The 21,488-nt window shown below is 47.2% G+C and overlaps 2 protein-coding genes across 11 annotated transcripts in view; one reads left to right on the top strand and one right to left on the bottom strand.

The window, feature by feature from the left end:
• The window catches only part of LOC311533016 (C-type lectin domain family 2 member B-like), a 169,501-nt gene that overhangs the window by 16,984 nt on the left and 131,029 nt on the right, over positions 1–21,488 (bottom strand). The gene's annotated exons all lie outside the window — the stretch shown is intronic.
• LOC311510185 (C-type lectin domain family 2 member L-like) overlaps positions 13,051–21,488 on the top strand; it is a 30,917-nt gene continuing 22,479 nt past the window's right edge. For all 9 annotated transcript variants that reach the window (XM_084609683.1, XM_084609682.1, XM_084609679.1 and 6 more), the window contains exons 1-2: positions 13,051–13,180; positions 20,864–20,947. In XM_084609683.1, the coding sequence (XP_084465809.1) occupies positions 13,111–13,180; positions 20,864–20,947 (154 nt within the window). In that variant the 5' untranslated portion in view covers positions 13,051–13,110. The remainder of the gene's footprint in view (positions 13,181–20,863; positions 20,948–21,488) is intronic.

A 21,488-nucleotide genomic window follows, 5' to 3' on the forward strand; every position in this document is an offset into this window, starting at 1 on the left:
TCCGGGGCTCGGGGCTTCAGCAGGAGCGGGGCTTCCGCCCATAGCCCCATCAGGTGCCTTCTGCAGGAGAGAAGCCCTGACCCCCGGCAGGTGTACCCTGGATCTCGAACTTCTGAAGATTGTTGTATGTTGCTTGGAGGGCCAGTAAATTTGGTCACCCCTGCCAAATACATCTAATCTGTATCTAGAGTCAGATCCTCAGCTGGTGTAAAGGAAGTCAGATGAGCTGTGTCCACTTATACGAGCTGAGGATCCTGCCCCTGATCTCTTCTCTCTCTCTTACTGATTTTTATTATGTTATTTTAATCTTATTTATCTTCATCTTCTCCATGTCATTGTACTGCTATATCCCTTGTTCTTCCTCACCCCATCCTCTCCCTATTTCTTTTTACCCTCACTCTCACCAACGGCCATAGTAGATTCTCCATCACTGACCATTTTTAGATCAAGGTGGATGTTTTTCGAAAGGATCTCTTCTAGGGATGATTCTAGGAAGTTCTTTGGTCTGTGTTATGCAGGAGATCAGAATGGTACCTTCTGGCCTGGAAATGTATGAAACACATATTTAACATCTATCAGTGAGATTGTCTTCAATCCGAGAGGGGGGCATGTCTTCTGTTAAGCACCTTGCTTACTTCTGAGTGCTAAAGAGAAATCAATAATAATAATGAATGTTGGAATCATTAACAGCATTTAAACCACAGGTCACAGTCGACCTAGAACACTTGCCCTGCTGTCTTCCACACAATACTATAAGGGAACTGCTTTCCAGATGCTAGGGCTTTATACACTTTTTCTGCAGCTCTAAGGCTTATCTGTTTTGACACTCAGAATCTGATTCGTTCCTTCTCCACTCTGAACTCTAGGGTACAGATGTGGGGACCTGCATGAAAACCCCCTAAGCTTATTTTTACCAGCTTAGGTTAAAACTTCCCCAAGGTACAAACTATTTTACCTTTTGCCCTTGGACTTTTTTGCTGCCACCACCAAGCGTCTAACAAACGTATATCACAGGGAAAGAGCCCGCTTGGAAACGTCTTTCCCCACAAAATCCTCCGTATCCCTACACCCCCTTTCCTGGGGAAGGCTTGATAAAAATCCTCACCAATTTGCATAGGTGAACACAGACCCAAACCCTTGGATCTCAAGAACTATGAAAAAAGCAATCAGGTTCTTAAAAAAAGAATTTTAATAGAAGAAAAATTAAAAGAATCAACTCTGTAAAATAAGGATGGTAAATACCTTACAGTGTAATCAGATTCAAAACATAGAGAATCCCTGTCAAGGTTCCTTCCCCACTCTGAACTCTAGGGTACAGATGTGGGGACCTGCATGAAAACCTCTTAAGCTTACTTTTACCAGCTAAGGTTAAACCTTCCCCAAGGTACAAACTATTTTACCCTTTGCCCTTGGACTTCCATTGCCACCACCAAACGTTTATCTGGGTTTATTTTTATTAGGAAAGGGTTGTTTGGAAATGTCTTTCCCCCCAAGATCCTCCCAACCCTTGCACCCCACTTCCTGGGGAAGGTTTGGCAAAAATCCTCACCAATTTGCATAGGTAACCACACACACAAACCCTTGGATCTTAAGAACAATGAAAAAGCATTCAGTTTCTGAAAAGAAGGATTTTAATAGAAGTAAAAAGTAAAAAAGAATCACCTCTGTAAAATCAGGATGGTAAATACCTTACGGGGTAATTAGATTCAAAACATAGAGAATCCCTCTAGGCAAAACCTTAAGTTACAAAAAGACACACAGACAGGAATATTCATTCTATTCAGCACAGCTTAATTTCTCAGCCATTTAAAGAAGAAATCATAATCTAACGCATATCTAGCTAGATTACGTACTAAATTCTAAGACTCCATTCCTTTCTGTTCCTGGCAAAAGCATCACACAGACAGAGAGAGCTTTTGTTTCTCACCCCCCCTCCAGCTTTGAAAGTATCTTCTCTCCTCATTGGTCATTTTGGTCAGGTGCCAGCGAGGTTATCCTTGTTTCTTAACCCTTTACAGGTGAAAGGCTTTTTCCTCTGGCCAGGAGGGATTTTAAAGGTGTTTACCCTTCCCTTTATGTTTATGACACGCCCTCCAAATCACAGATAGGGTGAAACGCTAGCTGTGATTTCTTCCTGGAGCTCTAAGAGAAAACAGAGTTAATAAGACACATGCACCTCTAAATATACTTTATACCAAGTGTATAAAGACTAACAATATTTTCCACCTCTCAAGGACTATTTTAACCAGTTGATTCTGGGAAACTTTCACGGGATAGTGCATCAGCCACTTTGTTAGAAGCTCCTGAGATGTGTTGGACGTCGAACTCAAAATCTTGGAGAGCTAAACTCCACCGAATAAGTTTTTTGTCATTTCCCGTGGTGGTATGAAGCCACTGTAGCGCAGCATGGTCGGTTTGCAGGTGGAAACACCGTCCCCAAACATATGGGTGTAGCTTTTCCAGAGCGTAGACAATGGCGTAACATTCTTTTTCACTGACTGACCAGTTGCGTTCCCTCTCAGACAGCTTCTTGCTGAGAAACAGTACAGGGTGGAATTCTTGATCCGGTCCTTCCTGCATTAAAACTGCTCCCACACCACACTCGGACGCATCTGTGGTTACTAGGAAAGGTTTGTCAAAGTCTGGGGCCCTTAGTAGAGGGTCAGACATGAGTGTCATTTTAAGCTGCTAAAGGCCTTCTGACACTCTTCGGTCCACTGAACGGCATTTGGCTGTTTCTTTTTGGTTAGGTCTGTCAGTGGGCGGCAATTTGGCTGTATTGCGGTACAAATAGTCTGTAATTACGGGCCAAGCCTAAGAAGGATTGAACCTGTTTCTTTAACTTTGGGACAGGCCACTTTTGGATAGCATCCACTTTAACCTGTAGGGGGTTGATAGTTCCTTGACCCACCTGGTGTCCAAGGTAAGTCACTTTGTTTAGGCCTATTTGACACTTCTTAGCCTTAACAGATAGTCCTGCCTCCCTTATGCGCTCGAAGACTTTTTGTAAATGTTCCAGGTGTTCTGCCCAGGAATCTGAAAATATGGCCACATCGTCAAGATAGGCGACTGCATATTCTCCTAATCCCGCTAGGAGACCATCTACAAGTCTTTGGAAGGTGGCGGGTGCATTCCGCAGCCCAAAAGGGAGTACATTAAATTCATACAGCCTGACATGTGTGGTGAAGGCTGACCTCTCCTTGGCGGATTCATCTAACGGTACCTGCCAGTACCCCTTGGTTAAGTCCAAGGTAGAGATGAACTGGGCCCGTCCCAGTTTCTCTAATAGTTCATCTGTGCGTGGCATTGGATAGTTGTCTGGGTGAGTTACAGCATTTAGCTTACGGTAGTGCATGCAAAAACGTATCTCCCCATCTGGTTTGGGAACTCGAACTACTGGAGATGCCCACGTACTGCCAGAGGGGCAGATTATACCCATCTGTAACATATCCTGGATCTCCCGTTCTATAGCAGTTTTAGCTTGAGGAGCCACCCGGTAAAGTTGGACTTTAATTGGGTGAGCATTACCTGTGTCAATGGAGTGGTATGCCCATTCAGTCAGTCCTGGGGTAGCTGAGAACGTCAGCGCATAGCTAGTGCACAGCTCCTGGATCTGCTGTCACTGCATACGCCCAAGGGTCATGGAGAGGTTCACCTCTTCCACAACACCAGCACTTTTCCCTTCTTAGTAGACACCTTCAGGCCACTCAGCGTCATCTCCTCCCTGGGCTATAAACTGACAAACTTTTAATTCTCTGGAATAAAAGGGCTTTAGAGAATTGATATGGTACACCTTAGGCTTTCAGTTTGAGGTAGGGAATGCTATGAGATAATTAACAGCTCCCAGGCGCTCCTGGACCATGAATGGCCCTTCCCATGATGCTTCCATTTTATGGGCTTGGAGTGCCTTTAAGACCATGACCTGGTCCCCTACTTTGAAGGAACACTCTCTGGCATGTTTATCACACCAGGCTTTTTGCTCTTTTTGAGCATCCTGTAGGTTTTCTTTGGAAAGGGCTAAAGAGGTTCGGAGGGTGTTTTGTAGGTTGGTTACAAAGTCCAGAATGTTAGTTCCTGGAGAAGGTGTAAATCCCTCCCATTGCTGCTTCACCAACTGCAATGGCCCCTTAACCTCGCGGCCATATACAAGTTCAAATGGTGAAAACCCTAAACTGGGAGGTGGTACAGCTCTGTAGGCAAAGAGCAACTGCTGCAACACTAGGTCCCAATCATTGGAGTGCTCATTTACAAATTTACGTATCATGGCCCCCAAAGTTCCATTAAACTTCTCCACCATGCCATTTGTTTGATGGTGGTAAGGAGTGGCAACCAAGTGATTTACCCCATGAGCTTCCCAAAGGCTTTCCATAGTTCCTGCATCTGTGAGGATGTCGGAGGGCCAACCTACCCTGGCAAAAATGTCTGCTAGTGCCTGGCACACACTTTTAGCCCTGGTGCTGCTTAGAGCTACTGCTTCCGGCCATCGGGTGGCAAAATCCATGAAAGTCAGTATGTACTGCTTTCCTCTGGGTGTCTTTTTCGGAAAAGGACCCAGAATATCCACAGCTACTCGCTGAAATGGAACTTCAGTGATGGGGAGTGGCTGGAGAGGGGCTTTGACCTGGTCTTGTGGTTTTCCCACTCTTTGGCATACCTCACAAGACCGGACATAGGTAGAAACATCCTTGTCCATTCCCTCCCAGTGGAGTGACCTCCCCAAATGGTCTTTGGTCGTGTTCACCCCAGCGTGGCCACTAGGATGATCGTGGACTAAGCTCAAGAGCTTGACCAGGTACTTAGTTGGAACTACCAACTGTCTCTGAGGATGCCAGTCTTCCTGGTGGCCACCAGAAAGAGTTTCCTTGTATAAAAGTTCTCTTTCTACAACAAACCTGGATCGATTAGAAGAGCTGAGAGGCGGTGGGTTGCTCCATGCTGCCATCCAAGCTTTCTGGAGGCTTTCATCTGCTTCCTGTTTGGTCTGGAACTGTTCCCTTGATGCTGGAGACATCAGTTCCTCATTGGATTGTGGACCTAGGCTTGGTCCCTCTGGAAGCGACATAGGGGATGGGGCTGTTTCCGTTGACTGTGAACCGCTCTCTGCTGGTGCACTATGTTGTGGTTCAGGCTCCGGCTGAGCCTCTTGTGTCAGGTTATGGGCTGCTGCCGGTTCAGGTTCGGTGGGGCCCTCTGGTGTTGAGGTTGCAAGTACTGGATTCAGTGCTGGCAATGGGTCTGGTGCTAGTTGTTCCGCCGGTTCTGGTTCTGGGACTGGCTCTGTCTGGGTCTCTGGAACTAGATCCACTACTGCTGTTGCAGACATTGGCCTGGGGTCCAGGTCCATCACCTCTGACCGGGTCCTGGTAGAAGTTTCCAGAACAGAGCTAAGCATGACAACTTGTTTAGCCTGGCTGGCTGCAGGTGACCATTCCCACCCTCTTGGCTAGCTTCACACGATTGGCCAAGTCTTCCCCCAACAGCATGGGGATGGGATAATCATCATAGACTGCAAAAGTCCATATTCCTGACCAGCCGTTGTACTGGACAAGCAACTTGGCTGTCGGCAAATTGAAAGAGTTTGACTTGAAGGGTTGAATCATCACTTGGATCTCTGGGTCAATTAAATTGGGGTACACTAAGAAAATTGGGGTACACTTGTGCTCCAGCGTCCCTCCACGCGGTGACCTTCTTCCCGCCCACACTCACAGTTTCCCTTCGCTCTGAGGGTATCTGGGAGGTATCTGGGCCTGAGGACCCCTGGTGTGATTCCAGTGCAATGAACTGTAATCTGTTGGGATTCTTGGGCAGTTGGCCTTTACATGCCCCAGCTCATTACATTTAAAAAGTCATCCAACTGACGGGTCACTGGGGCAAGTTGGGTTGCTGGAGAAAGGTGTGGTGGGACGATAAGGTGGATGGAAGGTTCCTTGGTGGGTAGTTGGGGCCTTGGGCTGCCCCCGGTAGTAGGGTGTGGTCTGAGGTTGTCCCTTCGGGTCTCCGCTCCAACTGCGACCAGTTTTTTTCTTTTCTGCCACCTCCACCCATTTGGCTCCAATCTTCCCCACCTCGAGTACAATTTCCCATCTAGGATGTATCTTTCTATTTCCTCAGGAACATCCTCTAAGAACTGCTCCATTTGCATTAGGAAGGGCAAATCTTCTGGAGATTTAACACGTGCTCCCGATATCCAGGCATCCCAATGTTTCACAATGTGGTAGGCATGTCGGGTAAATGATACGTCTGGTTTCCACCTTAGGGCTCTCAACCACCGACGGGAATGCTCGGGTGTTAGCCCCATTCTGACTCTTGCCTTGGTTTTAAACAGTTCATACTGTTTCATTTGTTCCTTAGGCATTTCAGCTGCCACCTCAGCTAAGGGTCCACTGAGCTGTGGCCTCAGCTCTACCATGAATTGGTCTGTAGAGATGCCTGTACCCAAGGCAGGCCCTTTCGAAGTTTTCTAAGAAGGCCTCAGTATCATCGCCTCCCTTGTAGGTGGGGAACTTTCTGGGATGGAAAGTGGTACCTGGAGAAGGATTGGTAGGGTTTGTTGGTATATTCTGCTGAGCCTTTGCATTCTCCATCTCCAGTGCATACTTCCTCTCTTTTTCCTTCTCCTCCAGTTCTTTGTCCCTTGTCTCCATAGCTCTCCTGTGGGCAGCCTCTTGGTTTTTTTCTGCCTCTTTCACTGCCTCCAGTCTGATTAACTCCCATTGATGTTGTGTCTTGGTTTCTGTCATCTTTGCCTCTCTGTTTTTAACTAACTTTACACCCGAGAATTAGAAATCAAACAAACAAACAAACAAAAAAAAACCTTGGCTTGTAAAATTTTGCTGTGCTATAATATGATACCTATATTCTCTGATAGTGATTGTCAGCCTACAGAAAAATCCTTAAAAAAAAACAAAAAACAAAACCCTAACACCTTTGTCTCCAGGCAAATAGACAGAAAACCCCTGTAGTTGCTCTTAGGTAAAAAAGAACTACAGGTCTGTGAAGACTTGTGCATTTCCCTGCAGAAGGTTAACTACCCTGCCTTTAGGTAGAGAAAACTCCAGCTCAAAAAAGACTATTCCCTTTTGTCTCTGCTCTGGCCCCAAAACAGAGGAAAAAAAAAAAAAAAAAAAAAAAACCTCTAACTGCTTTCAGCTTAAAACCTGCTTTCCAGCAGCCCAAAGGAAAAAAAAAATTCCTTTTCAAATCTGTGCTTCTGGTTCAAAAAATTGCAAATTGATTTCAAAATGATTTTAAGTTAATCCCACTGCTCTGCCACCATGTCAAGGTTCCTTCTTCACTCTGAACTCTAGGGTACAGATGTAGGGACCTGCATGAAAACCCCCTAAGCTTATTTTTTACCAGCTTAAGTTAAAACTTCCCCAAGGGCAAACTATTTTACCTTTTGCCCTTGGACTTTTTTTCCGCCACCACCAAGCGTCTAACAAATGTATATCACAGGGAAAGAGCCCACTTGGAAACGTCTTTCCCCCCAAAATCCTCCCTAACCCTACACCCCCTTTCCTGGGGAAGGCTTGATAAAAATCCTCACCAATTTGCATAGGTGAACACAGACCCAAACCCTTGGATCTCAAGAACAATGAAAAAAGCAATCAGGTTCTTAAAAGAAGAATTTTAATAGAAGAAAAAGTAAAAGAATCACCTCTGTAAAATAAGGATGGTAAATACCTTACAGGGTAATCAGATTCAAAACATAGAGAATCCCTCTCAGCAAAACCTTAAGTTACAAAAAGACACAAAAACAGGAGTATACATTCCATTCAGCACAGCTTATTTTCTCAGCCATTTAAACAAAACAGAATCTAACGCATATCTAGCTAGATTACTTACTAAATTCTAAGACTCCATTCCTTTCTGTTCCCGGCAAAAGCATCACACAGACAGAGAGAGCCTTTGTTTCTCACCCCCCCTCCAGCTTTGAAAGTATCTTCTCTCCTCATTGGTCATTTTGGTCAGGTGCCAGCGAGGTTATCCTAGCTTCTTAACCCATTACAGGTGAAAGGCTTTTTCCTCTGACCAGGAGGGATTTTAAAGGTGTTTACCCTTCCCTTTATATTTATGACACTCTGAGATGCATCCTCAATTCTTAATGGCTTAATTAAGAATTAAGCCATTAAGAATTAAGAATTCTTAATTCTTAATTAAGAATTCTTAATTCTTAATTAAGAATTCTTAATTCTTAAGGGCTTTTTGAGTGTTTTCTGTTTCTTGTTGCTGTTGGTGAACTATTTTCCTCTTTCTTTGGCCATTTTCCTTTTAAAAACGGCAGAAACACTGTTTTCTTTTCCTATCATATTTAATTTTCATTGATAAAATGGGAAAAGTTTCAATAGAAAGTTTCATGAAAAAATCAAACCCTTGGGGGGGGAAATGAAATTTTTGTGAGATTAATTCTTTCCCTTTTTCTGACCAACCCTCCTCAGCACCTTCAACCACAATGACTTCAGGGGGAGTTGAGGACACACAGCAACTTGCAGAGAGTACTCAGTACCACGTTGGACTGGGCCATACATGAGGGCAACTCCGGAAGAGTGACTCATTGTGTGAAACTTCAGCGACAGGAAAACAGGCTATTTCCTAGGTGACCAAAGAGTCTTTCATGCCTCATCTTACAGTAGACAACTTAATCAACTGAACAAGGAGCACACACAAGAGAATACAAGATGGGGTTCGTGGACTGCAAGATGGGGTTCGACTGGAAAAAGGCTAATGTAGTGCCCATCTTTAAAAAAGGGAAGAAGGAGGATCCGGGGAACTACAGGCCAGTCAGCCTCACTTTAGTCCCTGGAAAAATCATGGAGCAGGTCCTCAAGGAATCAATTCTGAAGCACTTCGAGGAGAGGAAAGTGATCAGGAACAGTCAGCATGGATTCACCAAGGGCAAGTCATGCCTGACTAATCTAATTGCCTTGTATGATGAGATAACTGGCTCTGTGGATGAGGGGAAAGCAGTGGACGTATTGTTCCTTGACTTTAGCAAAGCTTTTGACACGGTCTCCCACAGTATTCTTGCCAGCAAGTTAAAGAAGTATGGGTTGGATGAATGGACTATAAGGTGGATAGAAAATTGGCTAGATTGTCGGGCTCAACAGGTAGTGATCAATGGCTCCATGTCTAGTTGGCAGCCGGTATCAAGTGAAGTGCCCCAAGGGTCGGTCCTGGGGCCAGTTTTGTTCAATATATTCATAAATGATCTGGAGAATGGTGTGGATTGCACCCTCAGCAAGTTTGTAGATGACACTAAACTGGGAGAAGAGGTAGATACGCTGGAGGGTAGGGATAGGATACAAAGGCCCTAGACAAATTAGAGGATTGGGCCAAAAGAAATCTGATGAGGTTCAACAAGGACAAGTGCAGAGTCCTGCACTTAGGACGGAAGAATCCCATTCATCGCTACAGACTAGGGACCGAATGGCTTGGGAGCAGTTCTGCAGGAAAGGACCTAGGGGTTACAGTGGACGAGAAGCTGGATATGAGTCAACAGTGTGCCCTTGTTGCCAAGAAGGCCAATGGCATTTTGGGATGTATATGTAGGGGCATTGCCAGCAGATGGAGGGACGTGATCGTTCCCCTCTATTTGACATTGGTGAGGCCTCATCTGGAGTACTGTATCCAGTTTTGGGCCCCACACTACAAGAAGGATGCGGAAAAATTGGAAAGAGTCCAGCAGAGGGCAACAAAAATTATTAGGGGACTGGAACATATGACTTATCAGGAGAGGCTGAGGGAACTGGGATTGTTTAGTCTGCGGAAGAGAAGAATGAGGGGGGATTTGATAGCTGCTTTCAACTACCTGAAAGGGGGTTCCAAAGAGGATGGATCTAGACTGTTCTCAGTGGTAGCTGATGACAGAACAAGGAGTAATGGTTTCAAATTGCAGTGGGGGAGGTTTAGGTTGGATATTAGGAAAAACTTTTTCACTAGGAGGGTGGTGAAACACTGGAATGCGTTACCTAGGGAGGTGGTGGAATCTCCTTCCTTAGAAGTTTTTAAGGTCAGGCTTGACAAAGCCCTGGCTGGGATGATTTAGTTGGGGATTGGTCCTGCTTTGAGCAGGGGGTTGGACTAGATGACCTCCTGCGGTCCCTTCCAACCCTGATATTCTATGATTCTATGACTGCAAGGCACAAGATACTTTCAGTCCCTAACAAACCCCTTTTCCTTCATACACACAGATCTCTTCTGCCTCTGAAGCTGAGCCCCCAATTCCCATGTGTTCAAGAATCTTTTATCAGGTAAATTCCAGGCTCTGAATCCTCCCCCTTCATTTACTTGAGAGATGCCAGCTTGTTCCTTGTTCCTCTCAGTGTGCTCCAGAGTCTTTAAAAAATCTCCACCCATGTTCTCTTGTAGGTGCCAAGGACACTGGTGCTTCATCCCCCCAGGAGCCTGGAGATGTCTGTTAGCGCGAGTGACAGCACGGAATGTCTGATATTTCCCTGCACTGCCTGGCTCAGAGGGGCCTGATTTGGTTACTCTGCGACCTTCTGTGCCAGCAGGTGCAAAGAGGTTGTAAAACCAAATGGCCACACCTCACAACCCCCTCCCTACTGTGGACAAAACACAGTAAAGGGTCTCTCTGGCAGGCACAGAGCTGACACTTTCCCTCCAAGTGCCCTCAGTGTAGGGGGCATTACTGGGGTAGAAGAGGGTATGGCCGGGGTCATCCTTAGCCCTTGCTATTCCACAAGTAACGTAGGGCCCTTAAGGACCTTGGGCAGCTAGGCACAAGGTAGGGCCGCCCTCAGGGCTAAGCAGTGTTGGGGGCTCATCCTGGTGTCAGCAGATAGGGGTGGTGTGGGGGTGAAAAAGGTCCCCGCTGGGCTCTGCACAGGTACTGGGCTCTGCACAGGTGGAGGGGTGAATTCTCCCCAGGGTCAGCCCCGGCAGGGTGGCCACTGACAGACCCGGTAGTGTAGCTTCCACTTAATATACAGGACACTCAGGCAGTTTCCATTTATGGCTGTCTTGACTTGTTTCTTGGGAAGGAACTCCTAAACCATACAGGCCCAGACATTCAGAGGTTAATCTGCCCCGGCTCTCCTCTCTCCTCCCTAAAGCCCATTAAGCATTACTATCCCACGAATATTCAATCTGACTGGTCCAACCTTATCTCAATCCAATAATTACAGTTTCACCCTTTGTTCTCCCTCCCTTATCAAGAGGGGGCATTTGAACACCTGGCCTGCAGGGCCTCACTGCTTACTCTGATAACAAGGAGAGGTTGCCTTGAGAGGTGCCTGGGATTAAATAAACTGTGAAGCTGAAAGTCCAAGCTCCTGGTTAGCTCAGAGCACCATTATAGGAAGCCCCTTGGGGTTATCATTACTGGTATCAGGCTGAAGAGTCTAATAATTCAGTAGTGGAGACATTATGGGGTTTCAGTGTTTTTCTTTTTAAACAGAAGAGAAAGTGATCAAGCTAAGGCTGCCCTGTGTACTAGTGGCTGGTGACAGTTGGGAGGATTTCTGTGCATGCTGTATGGTTATGAGTCAGTAACTCCACTGTCCACTGGTTTTGCACAGTCCCATTTAGTGGGAAAATAACCAATTATTTCTCTGTTCTACGTAACAGGGGAACTTTCTGGACTGTAGCAGATCCAGTCACTGCTATAGCTCACGAAAGCTTATGGTCAAATAAATTGGTTAGTCTCTAAGGTGCCACAAGTACTCCTTTTCTTTTTTCTAATATAAATGCTTCTCTTCCACAAAAGCCTATTGGACAAATCCTCATAAACTCCTCTCCTGTTGTGTACAGTATCTGATACTGTTCACAGTGGAACCTGCTGGGTACTGTACTCTTATGAAAATTTCCCCCATGTATATTTACAGTGCTGCATAAATGTTACATTATTACAGTAATTTGGCATTATGGGCACTAATGAAAACAGAAGGGTCCCTCTTTGGAGTTGTACAGCGTAAAACAACCCAAAAATTCACTGCAAAGCAATGGGAAGGGCAGCAAGAATTCTCCTCGCAGCCTAATTCTTTTCCCTGCTTCTGTTCCACTGTCTCCCTTGGCTAGAACCCCGAGTACGCCGCACAGTACTTGGTTCCAACTTAAGTTGCTCTTTAGGTTCTGAGCAGGGTGTGGCCCTTGCCTTTAAGAGCTATCATGCAGCAGATTTCAAATTCTTATTACTACAGTGTGCTTATTGCTTCAGAAAAATGAAAGTGGTGTTGGTCCCTGCCCCACAGAGCTTACAATCCAAATCAGACAAACAGAAAAAAACGGCGGGGGAGGGGGCATGTTTCAAATCACTAGAGGTGATTTAAGTAGTTTGGGGGGCAGTGTCATTTGCTTGGGGGGGAGAGGGTCCTTGGTCTTGTTCTGTTTCAGACTGAGGTCAATTTACACAGCAAGAGCAGATGGCCCACCCACGAAAGCTTATGCTCCAATACCGCGGTTGGTCTATAAGATGCCACAGGACTCTTTGCAGCTTTTACAGATCCAGACTAACAGGGCTACCCCTCTGATACTTGACAGCATATTCTAACTTCTCTGGAGCTCTTTGTTTCTCTACCCCCGATTACATTTGCGACTCTCCACAATACACTATCATCACGACTTTAATGACCATGCTTTCCCTCTCTCTTTCACACCTAAGAACTGACCGTCTCATTGGGGCACCTCCTCGCCATGCCTCCATTGCCAAAGGGAGATGGACCATCAACCCGTGACGGTGTTTATATCCAACTGCCACTCCGTTTTCAGGTGAGACCACAACACTGAACATTTACATAACTTCAGAGTGCTTCATATGCACTCACTGACCACCCTTCCCAACCCGTTCGGGAGGCAGATCGCCGTTCCCCCATGCACCTGATGAGAAACTACCGGTGCCGGACGTGAAGGGCCCGTGTCAAAATTTACTGGACCCAGGGTTTGGCCGCTACGATCCCTCCTTTGGGTGCAGAGTTGTGAGAGTCGCTGGGAAGCCCCTTCCCCCCCAAAGCGCTTGCAGCCGAGACGCGGGACCCAGCCCTGCTCCGTGCTTCCCTATTTCACGCTTCCCTTTTCCACTCGTATCCGCCCCCTGGCCTCCGCCCTGAGGGCGCCATGCAGCGGGAGACAGGGAAGCGGAAACCAGGCTAAATGAGGCGGAGCAGGGGAGACGCAGTAATAGGAGGGGGGTCGCCTCCCGCTTCCCCTGGGTGCCTCCCAGGTAAATATGCCTGCGGGATCCAACCGCCGGGGGCCGCAGCAGCCGCTCGGGGCTCTGGCCGCTTCTCCGGCCGCAGCGGGGCGGCGCTGGGGGGGGGACCCCGCTGCAGACAGAGCCCTGTCAAATGGTGCGGGGAGGGACCCGGCTGGGGGCAGCTCCGGCGAGTCCCGCACCCGCTGGATCAAGCCGGGGCGAGCGGACTTGTGCGAGTGGAGAGGCGGCTGCTTTGGGGAAGGGCTGAGGCGGATCCCGCACAACCCGCCGTAGCGGCTGGTGGCGAGCCCAGCCCACGCCCTGGAGCCCTGCAGGGGCCAGTGAACGGGCTGCCCCGGCCCCAGCCCGGCCTGGCCAGGGACAACAGTCCTGAGCCGGGTGGGAGCAGCAGCCAGGGCTGCCCCGAGAGGATCGTAGCGGGCCAGGGAGCGCTCAACTGCTGAGGCAAGGGGATCCCAGTGCAAAGGCTGGGGCCCTGGGTCTGGACTCATGTACATAAGGACACCGGACCCAGAGGGAGCCAGGCCCGCCCTTGAGCCTGCCCGGACCTGCCCTGTTTCTGGGAAATCCCGTGACTGCCGTGCAAGGGAAGTAGTGGGCCGCAGGGGGCAGCAGATAAAACCGGCCTTGCCTGCACTACAGAATTAAGGTGACGTTAAGTTAAGGGGACATACAGTCACCGCAGTATCTGAAGTGGTGCGTCACATCCACACTGTGCTCCTTCTGTCTGTGGTGCGTCCTCACCAGGAGGCCTCCACTCACTGAAGTGGGGCATTGTGAGGCACTCTCAGCTGGAGCCCCCCCACCCTGGGACTGACAGCCTGAGCTGGCTGGGGCTCGCACAGCTGGAGTGTGCGGCTAGCAACACAGCAGCCAGCCTGCGAGTGCCCAGCTGAAGCCACGGTTCTGGGAGCTGACAGGTTCTCCACCCCACAGCAGCAGCCCTGGGAGCTCCAGGCAGGGAGCCAACCAGCAGTGAAATTGACATTGTTGTCAGTTTCACAACTGCTATTATTTCACATTTCCTCTCTGGCTCAGGCTGTCAGCCCCTGGGGACAGGGGGCTCCAGCTGTGAGCCCAGCACAGACTATGTAAGTAACAGTGTCTGCACAGACACTGCATTGCTATAACTACATAGAATCATAGAATATCAGGGTTGGAAGGGACCTCAGGAGGTCATCTAGTCCAACCCCCTGCTCAAAGCAGGACCAATCCCCAACTAAATCATCCCAGCCAGGGCTTTGTCAAGCCTGACCTTAAAAACCTCTGAGGAAGGAGATTCCACCATCTCCCTAGGTAACCCATTCCAGTGCTTCACCAGCCTCCCAGTGAAAAAGCTTTTCCTAATATCTATCCGTCAACCTAAGCACTATGTCTCTCATGGAGGTGGAGTTATTAAAGTGACGTAGTGGACAAATTACATTGGTGGGAGCTACATTTTAGTGTAGATGCTTACAGGGTTAGGTCGTTGACTTAACTCTGTAGTGTAGACCAGACCACTGCGTCCCGCTGCACACGTTGGGCCATGTTGCCAATTACATCATAGAATCATAGAATCATAGAATATCAGGGTTGGAAGGGACCCCAGAAGGTCATCTAGTCCAACCCCCTGCTCAAAGCAGGACCAATTCCCAGTTAAATCATCCCAGCCAGGGCTTTGTCAAGCCTGACCTTAAAAACCTCTAAGGAAGGAGATTCTACCACCTCCCTAGGTAACGCATTCCAGTGTTTCACCACCCTCTTAGTGAAAAAGTTTTTCCTAATATCCAATCTAAACCTCCCCCACTGCAACTTGAGACCATTACTCCTCGTTCTGTCATCTGCTACCATTGAGAACAGTCTAGAGCCATCCTCTTTGGAACCCCCTTTCAGGTAGTTGAAAGCAGCTATCAAATCCCCCCTCATTCTTCTCTTCTGCAGGCTAAACAATCCCAGCTCCCTCAGCCTCTCCTCATAACTCATGTGTTCCAGTCCCCTAATCATTTTTGTTGCCCTTCGCTGGACTCTCTCCAATTTATCCACATCCTTCTTGAAGTGTGGGGCCCAAAACTGGACACAGTACTCCAGATGAGGCCTCACCGGCACATCGGCGTGCCAGAGTCTGTGTAACTATTGTCCAAAGATACTGCGTGTGCTGGGTTGGGTCTGGTGGGATGCTCCACGTCTCCCCACCGTATGAGGCTTCCCATCAGACAGTCCAATGGGCTATTTCAGGGGCAGTGTGAGGGATGGATGGGAAGTGCTGCCGGGCTCAGAATGCAGGAATGGAACTTCCACACTGTTGTGACAGCAGGAGCCAGTTACACATGAAATGGCCCCTTTCCCACTGTGCTCTGATCTAATGAGTGGTGCCTTACCTAAGGTAATCAGGAGAGCCCAGTGGAGAGAGCCCCATGCAGTTCCTCACCTGACCCCTGCTGGAGTTGCTCTGCCTCCCTCCCGCAATGGGCAATAATATACACCTCACAGTCTGTATCTGGTTCCCACAGAATCTCAGCTCAGCTCTGTTTAGCTCAGCTTTGGAAAGATGCTGTGGGACAAATGCCCAGCTGCTTTAAGTTTGGGTAGCTCCAGTGACTAGAATGGAGCTACACTGATTTACACTAGTGGATCTGGCCCTGTATCTTTTCCAGTTCTAAGCTTAAGGCATTAAGTACACTTGCATTGTTTACTCCTGGGGGAATTCTGTGCCAAAAAATTAAAAATTCTACGCACAATATTTTAAAATTCTGTAAATCTTATTTGTCAAAATAATACTATTTAATCATGCCACTTTCAACTATTTTGGTAATTTATTTAAAAAATACCTATCAGCAAGGATGTTTGTAACAATATAGACACACACAAAATTTCGCCCAGGAGTAGAGAGTTAAAGAAACCCCTGTGACAACCAAGTTCCTGTTTCTCTGCCTCCTCCCCCTGAGAGCCCAGCTAGGTGGCCAGACACTCACACCCCCACCCAGATCCCAGCCATGCCCCCCCAGTCCAGAAACTCATACCTCCTACCCCCCCCCAGAGCCCAGCTGTGGCCCCTCCCAGCCAAGACACTCACACCCTCTACACCCCAGAGGCCAGCTGCAAGGCCCGCTGTCCCCAGCACAGACACAAACTCCCCCTACCCCTCAGAACCCAGGTGTGATCCCCCCAGCCCAGACATTCACATCCCCTAACCCCCAGAGCCCAGCTGTGGCCCCCTCAGCCCAGACACTCACACACTACCTTCCCCCCGAGCCCAGGGATACAGAGGGAGAAACAGCCTGATGCTGAGTCCTGGGCTTGCATGGAGTTTCCTGCACGCCCACGCTGCCTGCCTTTGGGGCGTGCTGGGAACCTTCCAGTTCCCTCCCCCAGCCTTGTCTTCTATTTGTGAGATGAGCTCTGCCAGATCCTGTGGCCCCTAGTGGTGGGCAACATCTCTGCCGCCCATTTCTGTGGGGAAAAAATGGAAATTCTGTGTGCACAACATTAATTTCTGCAAAATTCTGCATTGTGCAGGGGCACAGTACATTCCCCCAGGAGTCCTTGTTGTGTAAATGCCAAATAATTTTGCCTCTTTGTGCTCTGGGCACAGAGGAATAGCAGGAAACTTTCCAGCCAGATTTCAGAGTAACAGCCGTGTTAGTCTGTATTCGCAAAAAGAAAAGGAGTACTTGTGGCACCTTAGAGACTAACCAATTTATTTGAGCATAAGCTTTCGTGAGCTACAGCTCACTTCATCGGATGCATGCTGTGGAAAGTGTAGAAGATCTTTTTATACACACAAAGCATGAAAAAATACCTCCCCTCACCCCACTCTCCTGCTGGTAATAGCTTATCTAAAGTGATCACTCTCCTAACAATGTGTATGATGATCAAGTTGGGCCATTTCCAGCATAAATCCAGGTTTTCTCTCCCCCCTACCCCACCCCCCCAAACACACACAAACCCACTCTCCTGTTGGTAATAGCTTATCTAAAGTGACCACTCTCCTTACAACACGGCTGTTACTCTGAAACCTGTCATTATGCAAGGCACTGCATTTAGCCGTATGGAGTGGAAATCTATCAACTGCATGAAAACACTTGGACAGATACAGACAGACATCATCTTCCTTTCCAAATGCAAACAGATGGACATCATACCAAAAGGACTGAAGGTAAAAAATCCATTGCAATCTACATACCACACAGACTATGCTGACAGCTTGTGCCACACACTCTCAAAGAAACTGCGGAACCACCTGATCAACATCCTCTACAGCAAACGGGGAAAGATAAAGAAAGAGCTCTCAAAAATGGATACTCTCATAAAAAAACAACTTTCCACACAAACTTCCTCGTGGCTGGACTTTACCAAAACTAGACAAGCCATTTACAACACACACTTTGCTTCTCTACAAAAGAAAAAGGACACTAAACTTTCTAAACTACTAAATGCCACAAGAGGCCACAGCAATGGTTCCCTCAACCCACCCAGCAATATTGTTAACCTATCCAATTATACTCTTAGCCCAGCAGAAGCAGCTGTCCTATCTCGGGGCTTCTCCTTCTGCCTCTCCACCCCCACGAACATGATACAGTTCTGTGGTGACCTAGAATCCTATTTTTGACGTCTCCGACTCAAGGAATATTTCCAACATACCTCTGAACAACATACTAATCCACAGAGACCTCCCTACCAACACTACAAAAAGAAGGATTCTAGGTGGACTCCTTCTGAAGGTCGAGACAGCAGACTGGACTTCTACATAGAGTGCTTCCGCCGACGTGCACGGGCTGAAATTGTGGAAAAGCAGCATCACTTGCCCATAATCTCAGCCATGCGGAACACAATGCCATCCACAGCCTCAGAAAAAACTCTGACGTCATAATCAAAAAGGCTGACAAAGGAGGTGCTGTTGTCATCATGAATAGGTCGGAATATGAACACGAGGCTGCTCGGCAGCTCTCCAACACCACTTTCTATAAGCCATTACCCTCTGATCCCACTGAGAGTTACCAAAAGAAACTACAGCATTTGCTCAAGAAACTCCCTGAAAAAGCACAAGATCAAATCTGCACAAACACACCCCTGGAACCCCGACCTGGGATATTCTATCTACTACCCACAATCCATAAACCTGGAAATCCTGGGCACCCTATCATCTCAGGCATTGGCACCCTGACAGCAGGATTGTCTGGCTCCCTCCTCAGGCCCTATGCTACCAGCACTCCCAGCTACCTTCGAGACACCACTGACTTCCTGAGGAAACTTCAATCCATCCGTGATCTTCCTGATAACACCATCCTGGTCACTATGGATGTAGAAGCCCTCTACACCAACATTCCACACAAAGATGGACTACAAGCCGTCAAGAACACTATCCCCGATAATGTCACGGCTAACCAGGTGGCTGAACTTTGTGACTTTGTCCTTACCCATAAATATTTTACATTTGGGGACAATGTATACCTTCAAATCAGTGGCACTGCTATGGGTACCCACATGGCCCCACAGTATGCCAACATTTTTATGGCTGACTTAGAACAACGCTTCCTCAGCTCTCGTCCCCTAACGCCCCTACTCTACTTGTGCTATATTGATGACATCTTCATCATCTGGACCCATGGAAAGGAAGCCCTTGAGGAATTCCAGCAGGATTTCAACAATTTCCATCCCACCATCAACCTCAGCCTGGACCAGCCCACACAAGAGATCCACTTCCTGGACACTACAGTGCTAATAAGCGATGGTCACATAAACACCACCCTATACCGGAAACCTACTGACCGCTATTACTACCTACATGCCTCCAGCTTTCACCCTGACCACACCACACGATCCATTGTCTACAGCCAAGCTCTGTGATACAACCGCATTTGCTCCAACCCCTCAGACAGAGACAAACACCTCCAAGATCTCTATCAAGCATTCTTACAACTACAATACCCACCTGCGGAAGTGAAGAAACAGATTGATAGAGCCAGAAGAGTTCCCAGAAGTCAACTACTACAGGACAGGCCTAACAAAGAAAATAACAGAACGTCACTAGCCATCACCTTCAGCCCCCAACTAAAACCCCTCCAACACATTATTAAGGATCTACAACCTATCCTGAAGGATGACCCAACACTCTCACAAATCTTGGGAGACAGGCCAGTCCTTGCGTAGAGACAGCCCCCCAACCTGAAGCAAATACTCACCAGCAACCACATACCACACAATAGAACCACTAACCCAGGAACCTATCCTTGCAACAAAGCCCGTTGCCAACTGTGCCCACATATCTATTCAGGGGACACCATCACAGGGCCTAATAACATCGGCCACACTATCAGAGGCTCGTTCACCTGCACATCCACCAATGTGATATGTGGCAGCAATGCCCCTCTGCCATGTACATTGGTCAAACTGGACAGTCTCTACGTAAAAGAATAAATGGACACAAATCAGATGTCAAGCATTATAACATTCATAAACCAGTCGGAGAACACTTCAATCTCTCTGGTCATGCGCTTACAGACATGAAAGTTGTGATATTACAACAAAAAAACTTCAAATCCAGACTCCAGCGAGAGACTGCTGAATTGGAATTCATTTGCAAATTGGATACAATTAACTTAGGCTTGAATAGAGACTGGGAGTGGCTAAGTCATTATGCAAGGTAACCTATTTCCCCTTGTTTTTTCCTACCCCCCCCCCAAGACGTTCTTATTAAACCCTGGATTTGTGCTGGAAATGGCCCACCTTGATGATCATACACATTGTAAGGAGAGTGGTCACTTTAGATAAGCTGTTACCAGCAGGAGAGTGGGGTGGGGGGAGGTATTTTTTCATGCTTTGTGTGTATAAAAAGATCTTCTACACTTTCCACAGTATGCATCCGATGAAGTGAGCTGTAGCTCACGAAAGCTTATGCTCAAATAAATTGGTTAGTCTCTAAGGTGCCACAAGTACTCCTTTTCTTTTTCCAGCCAGAGCAGCAAAGTGTAAAATAGCACAGAAACTGCATGAAGCAGCAGAGAAAAGAGCAAGAAATACCCGCATCAAACACTCATTCTCAGCCTTGTTTGTTTGGCACTCTCCCTACGGGAGCAGTTTCCTGCAAGTACTTGGTCCCCAGTCCACTAGCTCCTTGGGATTTGGAACAGCAAACTACAACAGACAGATAGTTGGGTCCCTCCTGGTAGTAAGTAGAGCTCACTCTCTTGAAGTTGGCGGCAGGGAGTGGGGGAAAGAGAGGGAGTCTTTGTAGGAGGAGACTGGAGGTTGCAGCAGCAGAAGTTCTGGGCTCAGAGGGCAGTAGACAATGACAATCCTTAGTTCCCTTACACACACCATGAACCCTTCACTGCCTTACCCATTAGCTCTGTTCCTTAGTCTTTCTATTCCTCTATCTTTATTCCCAGCTCAGTCCCCTCTCCCCATGTCCCATCTCTCTCTACTTCACTATTATTATGAGTGCTGAGTACTGGCATTGCACACAGTTGTTTGTAGTGGATGTTTAGTCTTTTCTTTTCCTAGCTTCAGTAGCCTTTTGTTGTTTTTTTCATTGTGGTTGTTGAATGCAGAAATTTCTACATCTGGGCTTTCCTAGGTTAACTGTCAGCTTTCCCAGATGTCCAGCTCTGCTCCTATAAAGATTACAACCAGTCATTACATCCTAAACCCATTCTAGTACATAGATTTCTTTTAGAGTTCTTAAACTTATAATTTTGTCATGGTTTTCAGGGCTCTGCTCAAATATCTGGTTCTGGAGGTGCACTACAGGGATTCTTGCTGTTGTTTCGGTTTTGATCTTGTGTATTCACCTTGGTAAGTATTTAAGTAATTTTAAAATAAAGTATTATTTACCTCTACAGTCAAGAGAACTCCAGATTTTCATATAGAAACCAAAACCAAATTTAGTTTGTTCATAACTCCCATTATTTGAGAGTTAAATAGGTGTCCCTTGAGAGAGACATTTCATTTTAAGACTCAGTTTCAAGACTGGAGAGGTGAAACCCATAGCAGTAGAAATGGTAAGGGCCATATGTAGTCCTGGTTTACACGTGACTTGTGAATGTGTGACCTTGTCTATTTCCAGATTCAAAAAAACACTCCTTCAGTTCACAGGCAGAAGATTTCCCTGGCCCTGATTCTTTAATTTCTGGCCCTGACTCTTTAAAAAAATGAAAGCTAAATTAATGCAGAAACTGATGAGACTGCCAAAAAAATGCTGCTCTGGCATAACAGCCAAGGCTGGCTCAGTCGAACACTGACATTATCAGAAGTTGGGGAGATTTTTTTTAATTTGGGAATTTGGTCTGTTGTTTTCACAAGCTGCCTTCTGGTTATAATTAGACTGTAATCTCTT

Source organism: Lepidochelys olivacea, assembly GCF_965140295.1.
Source record: "Lepidochelys olivacea isolate rLepOli2 genome assembly, chromosome: 1".
NCBI lineage: Eukaryota > Metazoa > Chordata > Testudines > Cheloniidae > Lepidochelys > Lepidochelys olivacea.